This window comes from Rhagoletis pomonella, unplaced genomic scaffold (assembly GCF_013731165.1).
Source record: "Rhagoletis pomonella isolate Grant_MI unplaced genomic scaffold, Rhpom_1.0 Rhpom_scaffold_00004, whole genome shotgun sequence".
Taxonomy (NCBI): domain Eukaryota; kingdom Metazoa; phylum Arthropoda; class Insecta; order Diptera; family Tephritidae; genus Rhagoletis; species Rhagoletis pomonella.
In genome coordinates, this window is record NW_023458558.1 from 11487922 (window position 1) to 11502706 (window position 14785).

General features: G+C 35.3%; 1 protein-coding gene across 1 annotated transcript; it reads left to right on the forward strand.

The window, feature by feature from the left end:
• The first annotated feature begins 6395 nt into the window (after nt 1-6395).
• Nucleotides 6396-14785, forward strand: LOC118736982 (transcription factor kayak-like). The gene is made up of 3 exons (XM_036467179.1): nt 6396-7764; nt 11699-11993; nt 12071-14785. The coding sequence occupies exons 1-3, from the start codon at nt 6427-6429 to the stop codon at nt 13321-13323; spliced, it is 2886 nt and encodes a 961-aa protein (XP_036323072.1). The 5' UTR covers nt 6396-6426; the 3' UTR covers nt 13324-14785.

A 14785-nucleotide genomic window follows, 5' to 3' on the forward strand; every position in this document is an offset into this window, starting at 1 on the left:
TTGCCGTGATTAGAGTGATACACTCTAATGTACATACATATATGTATATATGTATATCCCAATAAGTACATGAATTTCAATATGTACATGTGTTTCGTGTTATATGGTAGTAGCTTAGTTTATTTGTTTATTAATTGAAATTGTTGAAACTTTTCGCTACATTTGGTTTTTGAATTTTGTCTGCTCTCAACTCAGCTCTCAATTGACCTACGCCCCCATTGAATGGGTACCACTTAATTTGACTGATAGTTTAATTTTACGGTTTCTTGAACAATAAAGCCTTATGTAAAGATATATGTGTATATACATATATATGTATGTGTGAACTTATTGTTTAATGGAGTAAAATTATCTAATATTCAAGAGAATTTGAGAATAAAATAAAACAATAATACATATAAACCAATTTACTTCACCGCCAAACGTCAAATAATTTTTAGGAGAAGAAAAAATATTTTTGTTTGATGATGCTCGTAGCAGTAATCGAACCTAGCTCTGACTGGGGAGTGGTATGCACTTCTAACCACTTTTTTCCATGATATACATATGTACCTAGGAGTTTGGGAACATAAATGTGTTTACACTTAACTAAATATATGTCTGTAATTGCAGTATATATGGGGCATTCCGCGCCAAATCGGACACCATTTGGCTTTTGCATCTCCGATTTTTTCATAATTGCTTATGTTATGGTAGCAATTGGGAGAAGCTTCCCTAATTTATTTCAGTTTCTGCTTTGTCCACCGTTTTCGAGATATCGATTTTTGAACAAAAAACCTTCCTTACCTATATTCCAGGCATAGATATAAGCACCTACCGTGTCCTTTCCGAAAGGGATGTGGGGGTGGTACCTTGCCTTGCTAATTCGCCAATCTCACAATGCCGCTCAATACCCAGGTGTCCTAGTAGCTACATATCGCACTCGCTCTTCAAAAGAGGCACAACTCAAAAATCTGTTCCGAAAATGTAATAATTAAAACATAATCATAAAGAAAAAAGTGTTTACATTAATTGTTGATAAATCTTGTGAATTAATTTATGCAAAAAAAATTGATTTTTTGGAAAAAATATTTTTAAAAACTAATTTTATTTGTAACAAACTCGATATTTCCGAAATATTTTGGCGAAGGTCTTTAAATTTTTAATCAAATATATAATTTCGATGAAAAAACTGTAACGAATTTTTTCGCATGGAGAGTGATGCACACTAATGCACATACATAGATACATATACCATCGCTAATGTATTTATGTATTATATTTTCGGTACAGACTGAATAATAAATTTTGTTTACTAAAAATTTAATTTTTTTTACATCCACTATGAAGGCACCAAAAAGCCCTAGCCACTTAGAAGACATAACATTTAAGAAACGGATAAAAGCATATATCTATCTATATAGTCGGTTATTAATTGTTTTTGTATGGAACAAATATTTTTCATAGTTTTAATAATTTGCATATGTACATACATATGTACATATGTTTGTATGTAATGGCGTGAAAAAGTTAGATTAAAATTTAAAAAAATTAATATTTAACCTGTAGTATGTATGTAAATGTGTTTGTATATGCATACATAAAAATTTATAGTACACAACAAAAATTGCATGAGCGGCATAGTTGAAAAGACTTTTTTTTATATTATTGAGGTGAAAATAAAAAAATAAAGCCAAATTTTACAAAGATAAAAATCGTCAAAACAAATACGGGCAAAGTTGTGCTGTTTGCTATCTACATACATGCATACAAATGTATATATAAGCAACACTTGTGCCATTTTGGCATAACGATCCCACTTTCGCATACATACATACATACATACATATATTTAGAAAAATTTGAAAAATATATATATATATATATGAAAAGGCAAATTTTACAAGTACTAGGCAAGCCTCAAGCTAACAACACCAATTGTTTATTACAAACACTCCTACATTTAATTTATATTTTATGTATTGTAAAAATACCACAGGTGTCTTCTTTTTTTTACTTTGTATGTATGTTATGCATATGAGCATGAATTGATTTGCCTAATTTTCAAAAAGTTTCACATTCTGCATTCAAAAAGTCTTACAAATTGCTTCAGTTCACAAAAAAAAAAACACAACTTGCACAGACGCAAATATATACTAAGTACACACATACATACATATATACATATATGTACTAATGTATGTATGTATGTTTGTATAATAAACGTGCAAATTTTCTTGCATTTTTTAAATAAATTTCGGCTATCAAATGTTCTCATAAATACGAATATACATATTTAGTATGCATAATAAGCCACGAAATTTCTCACCCGAAAATTGAAAATATTTTTCAACATCTGTGCAACTTTTGGACATCTGATTAAGTTTGCGTTATTTTATTGGGCTCGCAACATTTAATGGGCACTTCAAAAGCATTTGGTGACACAAAAATTCACGCTATTTCGATTGCAATTGAAAAAAAAAAAAACTAAAAATGCAATCAACGAAAAAAATTACAAAATTATGTGCATTTACTATGCTCAATGGCACACATTGTAAAGTAAATGAAACTAATTGCACATAAAAATAAGTACGAGTATGTACAACATTTTTTTTCCACATTCGTATGCTCAGCATTAATTAGTTGAGCCAGCGCGTCCTCGAATGCTTGCGATCAATCAGAAATCACACATAATTTTGAAATCAACACATGGTTAAAATACGAAACACCTGTTTGTGGCGTTGAAAAATGTTTGACATGACAAGATTTTATATTCGCATTTGTGCTGTGGCTAAAAGTCAAGGAATAAACATAGTATACATACAAAAAAAAATTAAAAAAAATTATATAAAATTTAGGAAAAAAACACAGCGGAAAAGGCAGAAAACTTGCTAGGGTTTTAAGTAGTCAGCACAAAATTTCGCTTAAGTTAAGCCAATTTGCACAAAGAAAATGCGCACCGACTGAATATAATCGCACGAGATTTGTACACAACAACAAAAATGAGCAACAAAATAGTCAAGCATTTAGCGAAGAAGGCAAGTGTGCGGGCATAACGCACAAACAAACTGACTTACGAGCGCTATTTTGTATAAATAGTAAAAGTAGTAAAAGTTTCTTAAATAAATAAATAAGTAAATATGTTCAATATGTTTGTATGTTTATGGCGTTGCCTCCTGCTAAATAGTAGAAGAAAAAGTTTTTATAATAAAAAAAAAACAGTGTAAATTTAAATAGCAAGTAATGAAAAGCAGCAAATTGTGCGCGCACCATGCGCCAAACTAAAAATAAAATTTAAATTTCAACGATTTTTTCACTTTCTGCGCATATATGTATATATCTATATATATTTGAGGGTTGCCAGATTGCGCGCAATTATTTGCTATAATTTATTGACCATGCTAGCTTTGCAATTTGTATTTTAGCAAAAATGGTTTTTGAATCGCCTCTTTGACATTTAGCAACAACATTGTCACATATGCAGCTGCAGATGCTGCTGCTCCCCCGCACACATTGTTTATTACCAATATCACAATGCCCCCCCTCACCCCCCAAGCTGCAAATTGACAACAACGCGCAAATGCGATTGCCTCTGGCTCTTTTGGCGCTCTATGGCGCGCGCGATCAGCTACTAGTAACAGAGCAATAATGTTGCCATTGTCTATGCGACAGCCGTGTCCGTCGTCTTTCCTGCTATTTTCGTAGAGCTTATATTTACATATGTACCTATGTATGTATATACATTTGTGCAGTAGTGTATCTCGCTGTCAGCAGCATTGTTTTTTTTTTGTGTGGGTTTCGGTGGACCACATTTGAATTTGCGAATTGCGCGCTGCTCACGCCCGTGGCTCTTTTGATCCACATGCACACGTACACACACACACACACACACACAAGTAAACATGTGCAGCCACATTCAATTATACGCCGCCATAGTGTTGGTGTATTTGAAATTCTTCAATTTGAAAATTTCCACTTTGCAAATAGTGAGAAGAAAATTTAGAATTTAGTTGAATACGAGTATCGAGCCCCTGAAGTGTCTGCCCGGTTGGCTGATTTGTGTGTGTCCGTCCGGTGCGCGAACTTAGATATTGAGAGTAAAAAAAAAAAAAATCCGGTCCACAGTAATAGATATATGTACATATCTAGTAGTGAAGAAAAATAACGATAACGCGCCGACCAACAATAACAACGACAAACAAGCGAATAGCGAACTTCAGCGGGTTGAAAATTTAATCAAGGAGATTAAGGGAATTATTGTACATAAAAGCGCAGGAAGTAGACGGCATCTAAGCAACAAAAGAAGAAAAACAAGAGCATCAAAAGATTATCCATAATCACTCTAAAATATATTATAACGAAATAAAACCTATAAAAAAAAAACGAATAACGAAAAAAAGAAAATAAAATTATTTAAAAAGGCAGTATACTTTCTTTTTCTTCAAGATATTAAGCCACGAATTTGTAACGAACACTAGCAAAACTCCATTTTCAAAACCCGGTTATATAATTGCAAAGCACAAATATACACCGTAAAAAAAAACTTGTAGTTTTCTTAGCACATCAGGCGTAGTTAGTGAGCTTAACATTCATTACGGCGCTACGATCAAATACGCAACGAAATTCATAAAAATCCTCAACGAAATTAATTCTACAGACAAACCAGTTGCCATAAATAGGATTAAACATTTTTGTGCCGCCAGCTGCTGTAAACTTGCTAATACGAGTATTATGGCTGAGCGTTGCTAAACGATTTTACAACGAAAAAAATATATATATTTAAAAAATAAAGCAAAGAACTACTTTTGAAAGTTTTATACTTGTTGTTGTTGTTAAACGACTATGTTTCCGCCGATGATTTCGTCAAACGCAATACTTCAATGTGAGACTGCTGAAAAGTTGGAAATCAAGGAGGCTACCACAGCAACAACAACGTCGCATTATTATAACGACGGCTTTCGACGACAACGACGACTACGAATCAACGAGCAGAGTGGGCTCAAGAAACGTATTTTTAATCAAATTAAACCTCCAGAGCTACGCATGGTGGGTTGACCAAGAAGAAGTTAAAAACAAAATCGAATTATAAATATTAAAAACCAAAGCCACGACAGCTTAAGAACAACAAAAAATCAACGAACAACATCAAACGCATACAACAACGAAACAAACGAAAAAGAACGAACAACAACTGTACAAAAATACGAATAACGAACAACCAAAAATTAAGGAGGAAAAGGAAAGTAACAGACAGCGAATACGAATACGAATGAAAGTTGCGATTCAAAAGCAACGGTTAACTGCGCTAGTAAACGGAAGTGTATGAGAACTTTAAAAAAGAGAGAGAGAGGGAGAGAAAGAAATATAAATAAAAAAAATAAAAATATATATGAGAACATTTTTGAGGTGCGTTTTTTGGAAACGTAAAGTGCCGAAAAGTACTGTTATGCAAATCGGCCATAAATTGCAAGTGAACAATAAAGAAGTGTGAATAAATACTTGGATATATAAACATATTTATAAGCTGTTAAAATATAGTTTAGTGATTCTTTGAAGTAGTTTTTACATACATATACGAATTTATCTGTTTTTTGTTGTTTTGTTGAAAGAGATACTCAAATAGCATTGTTGAAATATTTATATGCACAATATTTATAAACGAATTTTCGAAACGCATGTTAACTTAAATTAATAAATAAAGTGTTTTTAAACAGCATAAAAAAAACCTTAACGAACTGCGAAATAATTAAAATTAAAGTAAAAAAATGATAAAATACTCAGTGTACGTACAAAAACTTAATAAGTAAAAATTATTACTACAATTTAAAAGCTAAGTGTGTTTTGTAAAAAAAAAAAACTAATTTAAATTAACTACACAACAGAAAGTTTGTGACAATTTTGAAAACTGTGAAAAACAGCGTGCAAATTTAAACCTTTAGTGTTTTTTCTTTCTGCATATTTTTTGCCAGAAGTGTAACAAAGACTTAAAGCTAGTCATTAGAAGCTATTATCTACTATTTACATATGTTTATACTACATACATATATATATATATATATATATATACAAAGTAAACTGTACGAATTAAGACATTTTACAATTATAAATATATAGAAAAACAGTTACTATTCATTATATTTAAGTGAGTTGAAGACCTGTTAAGTGCACTACTTATCGATTATCTACGCACATAACTAACAAATCCGCCCACAAACTAGCTGAGGTAAACCAAGTCCGGAGCATTGTAACAAAAGAGTTTAGCAGCTTAAAAAACTTTAAATACAAACTTAGCTAATAAATAAATAAACTAATTCGCGCTGTGTATTTGCAACAAAAAATAAATAACAACAAGATATAAGAATAATTTTAAAGGTTTTTTTTTTTTTAAATACTCAATACTTTTCCTCCTGCAAAACGGCGCAAGTTAAAAGCAAAAAAAAAATATTTATGAGAAAGTATAAATATCAACCGTACCCGGCGTACCAGCACACCACCAACGCACAACAGCAAAAACCACAGCAACAACAACAGCAATTAGAAAAACAAGAACTTAGCCACTCAACGCATCCATTACATCAGCCGTCGCCGCGCCCGTACACTTCCCGCTTCGAGCAACAGCAAGCACGCCAACGACATCAAAACCAACAACAACAACAACAACCACAGTTACTGCAGCAACAGCAAGAAATAATTTTACCGCCTCCACCACAACAGCTGCCAACGCCAGAAATGTCGCCACAACAGCAACTACCCACGCACGCTGGCTACCAGCAACCAACACAACAACCACAACAACAAGAAACACAGCAACCAATGCAGCGTCAACAGCAGATTCAGCTGTTGCAGCAGCAACAACAAGCCACCACAGCGGCACTGCAGCAACAGAAACAACTGCAATTACAGCAGCAGCAGCAGCAGCAGCAACAACAACAACAACAATTGGCTAACGCCACATTTGCAGCCAATTTTAGTGCATTGCAGCAACAACAACAACAACAACAGCAACAGCATAATACAGCTGGCCCTGCAGTGAATACTGCCTGCAATGGCAATTTCTTTGCGACGACGTCATCAGCACAGCAATACACGCACGCAAGCGAATATACGGCTTATAATCAAAATAATATTAGCAGCAGCAGCAGCAGCAGTGGCATGAATGGCAATAATAATAATGCGTTAAATGCAACAAATAGCAATAATCGACTGCACCAGCACCAAATGCAGCAACAACAGCAAGCATTTTTGCCATTTGCCGCAAATAATCCAAATCCAAATAATCGACATAGTCAATTCGAACGAAATCAGCAACAACTGAGTCAGCAGGAATACATGCAACTTTTGCAACAACAACAGCAACAATTTCATTTGCAACAACAGCAACCACAACAGCGTCAATATATCGGCAATAATAGTAATAATAATAATAATAATAATAATAATAATAATACTAATCACAGCAATGCGCTTAGTAATCAGCAGCAATTGCATTTGCAACAGCTACAGCGCGCATTGTTAGAAAGGCAACAGCAAAAATTGCAGCAACAATCACATGAAATACCAATAAGAACAGTGGTTGGCGGCAGCAGCAACTCCCTGCCGCCGCACCTATCACCGGCGCTCAACAATGGCGGCGAATATAGCAGCAGCGACGGTGGCGGCAGTGGCAGCGCCGTTGGTGATGGCCTTGTCAGCACAGTTGACACAGTGGCTACTAGCGATTGTCGATTCTCGATGGATGCTTGCGAAATAGCAAATTTTCTGGCTAATGAGCTTTTTATGCAGCAGGTAGATAGATATTTATGTAGATACATACATATGTATGTACATAGCTATAGCTATATAGGCAAGCAGGCAGGCGTGCAATGTACATACATATATCTATATATACATATATACGTACCCTGTCGGAAAATTAACTACTTTAGAAGCATTTTAATAAGCGTTTTGTATTAACTACAAGCGATTGAAATTTTTTTCAAGCAATTTACTTTATTAACATGGCGATGTCGTAGTTGTCCGACTCTGCATGATGATTCCAGCTACTCTCAAGTAATTGTGAACTAACTAGGTATCAAGATTTTTATTTTTAAATCATTGCAAAATCGTTATTTTCTATACTCATTTTTCCGCTGGAGAATAATCGTTATTTTGGATTTTAATGTTGTTTCGATCATTTTTAACCGTTATGATGGAGACGGCGTTTTTATGACACATTTAAATCGTATGCGATTAAAAAATCAAATCAGAAAGTAACGGTTATAATGTGATCGAACAAATTTAAAACAAAAAAAAAACAACAACAAAAAACGATCGACAAAATTATCGAAAAAGTAAAAATTTAAAATAACGATTAATTTCAAGCCGCTGGTTCACCTCCCAGTAATGGCGTTTAAAGTAGTCTGATGGCATGTGGTGATCTCCGAAATAGCTAGCAGCGATAACTTCTGCCAAAAATGATAATTATTGTTGTTTTCCACAAACAAACAAAATTTTTGAGGCTGTCTGCTTAATTCCGAGAGGGCACATACATACTCGTATCATCATTAAAGAAAATGGCGCGTTACCCAAAACCTATACTTTTACCTACATACATACATATATGTATTGTATAAATTTATATGTAATTAAGTATATCTGCAGGCATATGAGTTCTTATTTATGCACATAATTTTATATTTTCTAACAATGTTGCGGCGTCTACATATGCATGTGCGTAGTTGTATAATTTATTTAGATATAAATTGTTATTTTATTGCACCATTTATTCTATTTCTAAATCGTCCATGAACAGGTATTTTTCTAAAATTTTTAATTGTTATGTCTCTATGTAGGTATTTAGTACAAGTATATACATATGTAGATTTTTTGTTTTTATTTTTATTTCCACTCATAAAATACCCATGTGCTCTCTACTGCATTTCGGTCACTCGCTCACTGCTTGGCGTACGTTCAATTTGTCACATGCGGAATGCAATGCTGATGAATCCATTTCAGTATATACATATGTACATACATACAAACCTACACCTACTCGTGGACATTGCATGTATTTTATTTATTATATTCGTTCCGCTATGATCTCCTTTGTAAGGTTCAATCTATGTTTTATTTGTACATACATATAATATATGCATGGGCGTAGCCAGGTAGGGGCCGGGGGGTGCTCGAGCCTCCCCCCTAACTTTCAAATTTTCCTTATATATATATAAAATAGTATCCTGAAATGCCAGCTTAATAGGATCGAGCCCCCCCCCCCCCCCCCCCTAAATTTCATTCTGGCTACGCCGATGAATATATGGTCGTTAAACATTCGACTTCGCGCTTTTTGTAGAAAATTAATTAATGTTCATTATTTAGGTCAATGATGCTGATTATATTATGATTGTGCCATTTAAAGTCTATGGAATGTATCCTTTACTAATTGACAAATACAAAGAGCAGCAAAAATGTTTAATAACGAAGCTATAGACAATTTTCGAAATCTCTTTCTAAACTCACAACAATAGCTGATCCACAAGTGCTAAAAAAAACATGACGAAAATATAGATATGGTGCTGACACCCTTGGCGAATACACTGTGTAACTGAAATAAGTCCCGTACCATAAAGCCATAGAGGGTAACTAGGAGGCTAACTAGCTGGCAATGGAAGCAATAGTTAGCCAGCTTGAATCAGAATCCTTCGTTTCTACATTGAGAAAAGAGTAAGCTAAACACATATTTCGCTCAACACAAGATTTGGTCAATACAACCAAATCATTAAATATAACCAAATTATGTGTCGAGACAAATATGTTTGGCTTACGCATTTCTCAGTGTATTTAATTTACTTAACTAAACTGTTTTCTCGGTGTATGGAAACACTTACTATCAGAGAAGCGTCTGCTTAGAATATCCTTCGGCAAAACTCACGCCGGCTACTGCAGACTAAACAACTTATAGGAAATTACAACTGCAAGAGATATATGTAGAAAGCTAATCACTCTCCCAAAGGCAAGTTTAAATGATGCCACCGGCTTAAAATCTCTTTATCTATGCAGTGCCATGCTACGAGATATCTTCAAAGATCGAGCTTGGCATCAGGCGCACTAACAACGCCTCATTTTGATAACAAAATTATCGTCTAACTTGCCACTTCGGTTAGACATCAGTGATTCAGAAGTAAAGACAGAGACAACCCCCACTCGCAACTGCCGAACAAATTTTTAGTGGAATGCCATGTTGTCGAGCAATTTTTGTACCCAATTTGATATGAAAAATTTAACTAAAACGTAGTTGAGTGGGAATAGCAATTCAAATTAAGTAAATAAAAGTTGTATATGGATTCACTAAATTTTGTTCATCACAGTACATACATATACGTATGTACATATATGTATACTTACACACATGCACGTCAATTAGTAAAACGTTTGCGCATTGTACTTAATTAACTTTAATTAAATTTAAATTTGCGAACATAGCGAAAAGCATGAAAGGAATAAACAATAGCCAGATGAACGCTCAGCGATGCGATCAGCCCTCCTCAACCAATCGCTGCCAAGATCTTTTAAGCGAATAGGCGGCACAAATTTTGCGAGTTCATCTTTAAAAATAACAACCCGCGGCGAATGTAAAAATCAAAAAGATAAAGATTAATAAAAACAATGCCAGACCAAGTGAATTGACAGAATTATAAGTTGAAAAGAGTCTGCGAAAAATGTGGAGAATAAAAGATTAATGTAGAGAAATATAAATTAAACACAAGAGAAAATTGGTGCGAATTCTGGGAATATGAAAAATAAATAAATAGACACAATAAAAAAAAAAACAAAAATAAAGAGTTCGATGCGGTAAATGCTAGAGAGTGGGGAAAGCAGGTGCCGGAAGAAGCGATCAAGCTAGTGACAGGGCGAAAAACAAGCATACCTAAATGTAGATTAGGGTGAATCACTCGCCATACAAAAAAATCCGGTACTGTGTTGCGATCGGAGTTATAACACTCTATTCTAACTATTCTAAGATTTTCGCCAAAATATTTTTTAATTAAATACCGAAATAAATATAAGATTCAAACTCTCAATAATTTGATACAATTTTTAAACATATCCGTGCAGACCTGTTTTTTGGAAAAAAATATTTTTAAACACGTATTTTGTTTATGAAAAATTCCATTTTTAGATATGTATATTTTAAAATTTTTTTTCCGGAAATCTTAGAATACATTAAATTTTACAATTCCGTTGAAAAACGCGCATTTTTCTTGGTGAGACACCCTAGTATACATACGTACATATGTACGTACATTTGAGTGAATATATGTATATGTATGTTGGCACGTATGTATGTACATAAATACAGGTGTTAAAAGATATTTTTCCAGTTGTAGTTGTTGTTGTTTCACATAAAACTATAGGAACTCATAAACAGCCAATATGTTAAATTGTATGCAACGGGTTTACAGTTCTCTGTGGGAGGCGAAATTGCCGATAATTCTATAAAAATATGTGCGTTTATAATTGTGTTTTTCCCGAAATATTCCAGAGATTTTAGCTTTCCTATAAAACTCTTAAGCCTTTTCATCAACGCTACAAGGAAACACTGTTGGGTAGTGCCTTGAAATATATATATTTTTTACAGTAAAAAACTTGTATAGGAGCTTTGTGCATAATCTTTAATTTAGTAATAAATTGTATCCATTATTTATGCAAATCACTAATAATTTTACTTTTCTCATTGCAGCTCGTTTCAATGGATGGCATACAGAGTGGTGTTCCCACGTTGACCACGTCCACGTTGACGCCCACCACCCTACGCAGCATCGAGGAGACATTCATACAGCTGACAACCGATCATTCGAACCCGCCCAGTCAGGCCGGTTTCATACCGCCGCCCGTCAGTTCAATACAGAATTCCACAAGTCCGGTATTCACCGGCGCCATGCAAAGCTACAACGATGTGGATACGGACGACTCACAGGCGTCCTGGACCAATTCACAGTTGAATGAGGAAAACTCAATGGCGACAACAGATACTTGTAAGCACATGAAAGCCCCTATAATCTTTACATACATTTCCCAACTAACTTGGATTTCTCTCTCTTATTTTCTGTAGCAAGCGCCGCCACTGACAGCACCTCATTTCCAAACGGCCTAAACGGTATTAGCAACGCTTCACTCGCTACCTCAAATACATCGTCCAAAAATGATTTCACTCTTTTGCACAACGCCATCGCAGCAGAAGCTGGCAAGCATGCCGGCAATCTGTTGCTGACAACTTCGCCCAACAGCAGCAACGTCCATACCTCAAATAGTGCCACAGTTACGCCTGCACCGACACGTCGCAATCAAGGCGGCCGTCGACCTGCCAAATCGACCAATATGTCACCCGAAGAGGAGGAGAAGCGCCGCATACGTCGCGAACGTAACAAATTAGCTGCGGCACGTTGTCGCAAACGTCGCGTCGACCAAACAAACGAATTGCAAACAGAAGTTGACCGTCTGGAGGGTATTCGCGAAACGCTGCAGAAGGAGGTCGAGAGCCTTAAAGTAACCAAGAACCGTTTGGCCTTCATTTTGGAAGCGCATCGACCGACGTGCCAGAAGATACGACAAGATCTATTGAGCGTACATACCTACGATGGCCTAATTGCGCCAGCGAATAGTAACAGCAACGACAGTAACAGCAATATCATTGGAGTTGATACGACGCTATCGTCTGTGGGACGCAGTGGTTCGCCCATCGATCTCAAGCCCATCATTTTAGACATTGTGCCGCACATCAAGCACGAACCTTTGGATAGTGCGCTCGACTCAAACTCGTCCCTGGATCATGACGGCCCACCATCGCCCAAGCGCATGCTACTCTCCGACAATAATCCGATGGTACAGCCACCTTTACCGAATGTAGCCACACTATCGGCTTCATTGGCTGCGGCCTCGGCATCCTTAAATACACCCATTGTGACGTCGGCACCAGTGAGTTTCGCCAGTTTCGTTGCAGGCAATAGTATGGCCAACAATAACAACAACATCATTGCGACCAGCATTGCTATAACAGGCACATTAGCTGCACCGAATAGACCACTATTGTGTAGCAGCAAGCAGCGTCCCAACTCGTTGCCCACAAACCTACGCAATCAGGCACAAAATCTCGCTTTAAATACAGAGCGTCCGCCAACGGACATCAATGGTGTCGCCATACAAACACCATCAACAGGCATGTTCAACTTCGACTCGCTAATGGATGGTGGCACCGGCCTGACACCCGTTTCGGGACCACTGGTGCCGACTTGCTCGTCGCAAAACAAACATCCATTGGAAATGCAGACACCTACAAGTGAGCCATCGAAATTGGTGAGCTTATAACAATAAGGAGCACAGAAAGGAAGGAAAATGGCCGTAGGCTGGCGTCGTCGGTGGCGGCTGAAGCGTTGTTGTGAAGGGCCGGGGCGTGGTAGAAGGGCAGGAGAAAGGGAAATGCGCCAGTCGAATAATGACATTTTTTCCAAGAGTATTGTGGTATTGTGTTAGTGAAGCTTACACGTTTATAAAGCGGAACAGCCAGCAGTCCAAGAACAAGAACACAAAGAAGTATGCTTTAAAATGTATTGAATGCGCGACGTACGATGCGTATACGCAACCTAAGACGCAATAAAAATGGGAAGCAGTTGCAAATATGTAATAAACGATATGTAGGCATATACAGACAGACGTACATACATATGTACATATGTATGTTTCAAAGCAGATTTCACGATGCGAATGTTTTAAAAGCGATTTTTTCTTAATTTAAAAAATCTAAAGTTTTTGTAAAACCCTTTGTGCGTAGACGAATAGTTATAAGAAGTTATAGGCAAGGCATTAAAACTGCTTGTATGTTAAATGTTAAGTTTTCTTTTATACTTTGTTCACAAAAAACGAAAATATTTTTATTAAAAAAAAAAACCATTTTTTAACTTAGTTAAAAAGAAGCGAACACAGTTTATGAAAATCTGGAGAAATGTGGAACAAAGAAGGAACGAGAGCGAAATCGGAGGAAGTGGCAAAACATTAGTCTATGCATCATTATGTATTGTATTATTACTTAAAACTTATTTTATAACTATTTTTTTTTATTTTAGATGGTTATTAAAAAAAAAAGCCAATTATTTCATAATTTTTGCTGTATAACTTTTAGAAATCTTAGCACTTGTTTTGGAGTATTTTCGGGCATTTTATCATTTCAGTTCATTTCTGCGCGCAATGGAAAATCATAAAATTTTGTATGGCAAAGCGTAGAATAATCTGCGCTTTTTTGTTCTTTGATTCCCGCTTAACAAATTTCAGCTGCACTCTTTGTTTTTGTTTGTTTGTTTTTTTTTCTATAAAGTTAAACTAAAGGAATTGTGTTTAACGACATTAAGAAGGCGTTGTGATATTTTTAATAAATAAAAAATAAAAGAAATAAAAACTTTATAAAAAGTATTTTAAAAAAATATTACGTATGTGTGTTAAATGCAATTTATAAAATTTATGCATTGATTTAGCTTAATCAAATTCACTCTAATATTAACCGAACTCTGTAAAGTAACAAAACAAATTGGCAGAAAGACCGTATGTGCACGCACAGACAAATTTAATTAAACAGAACAATTGGAAATGGCCTTTATAGCAACAAAGAATAAAATTTTTGTGAATTTTTGTATGTATATTCTATTGAAATATACGAGTACATGTATTTGCGTTTTGGCACCAGGAAGATTTAAGAAATTAGCAATTTGAGAGTATCTAAATATGCAAAATATGTATTGGCATGCATTGCTTTTGTTATAATTATCTTATTTTAAAA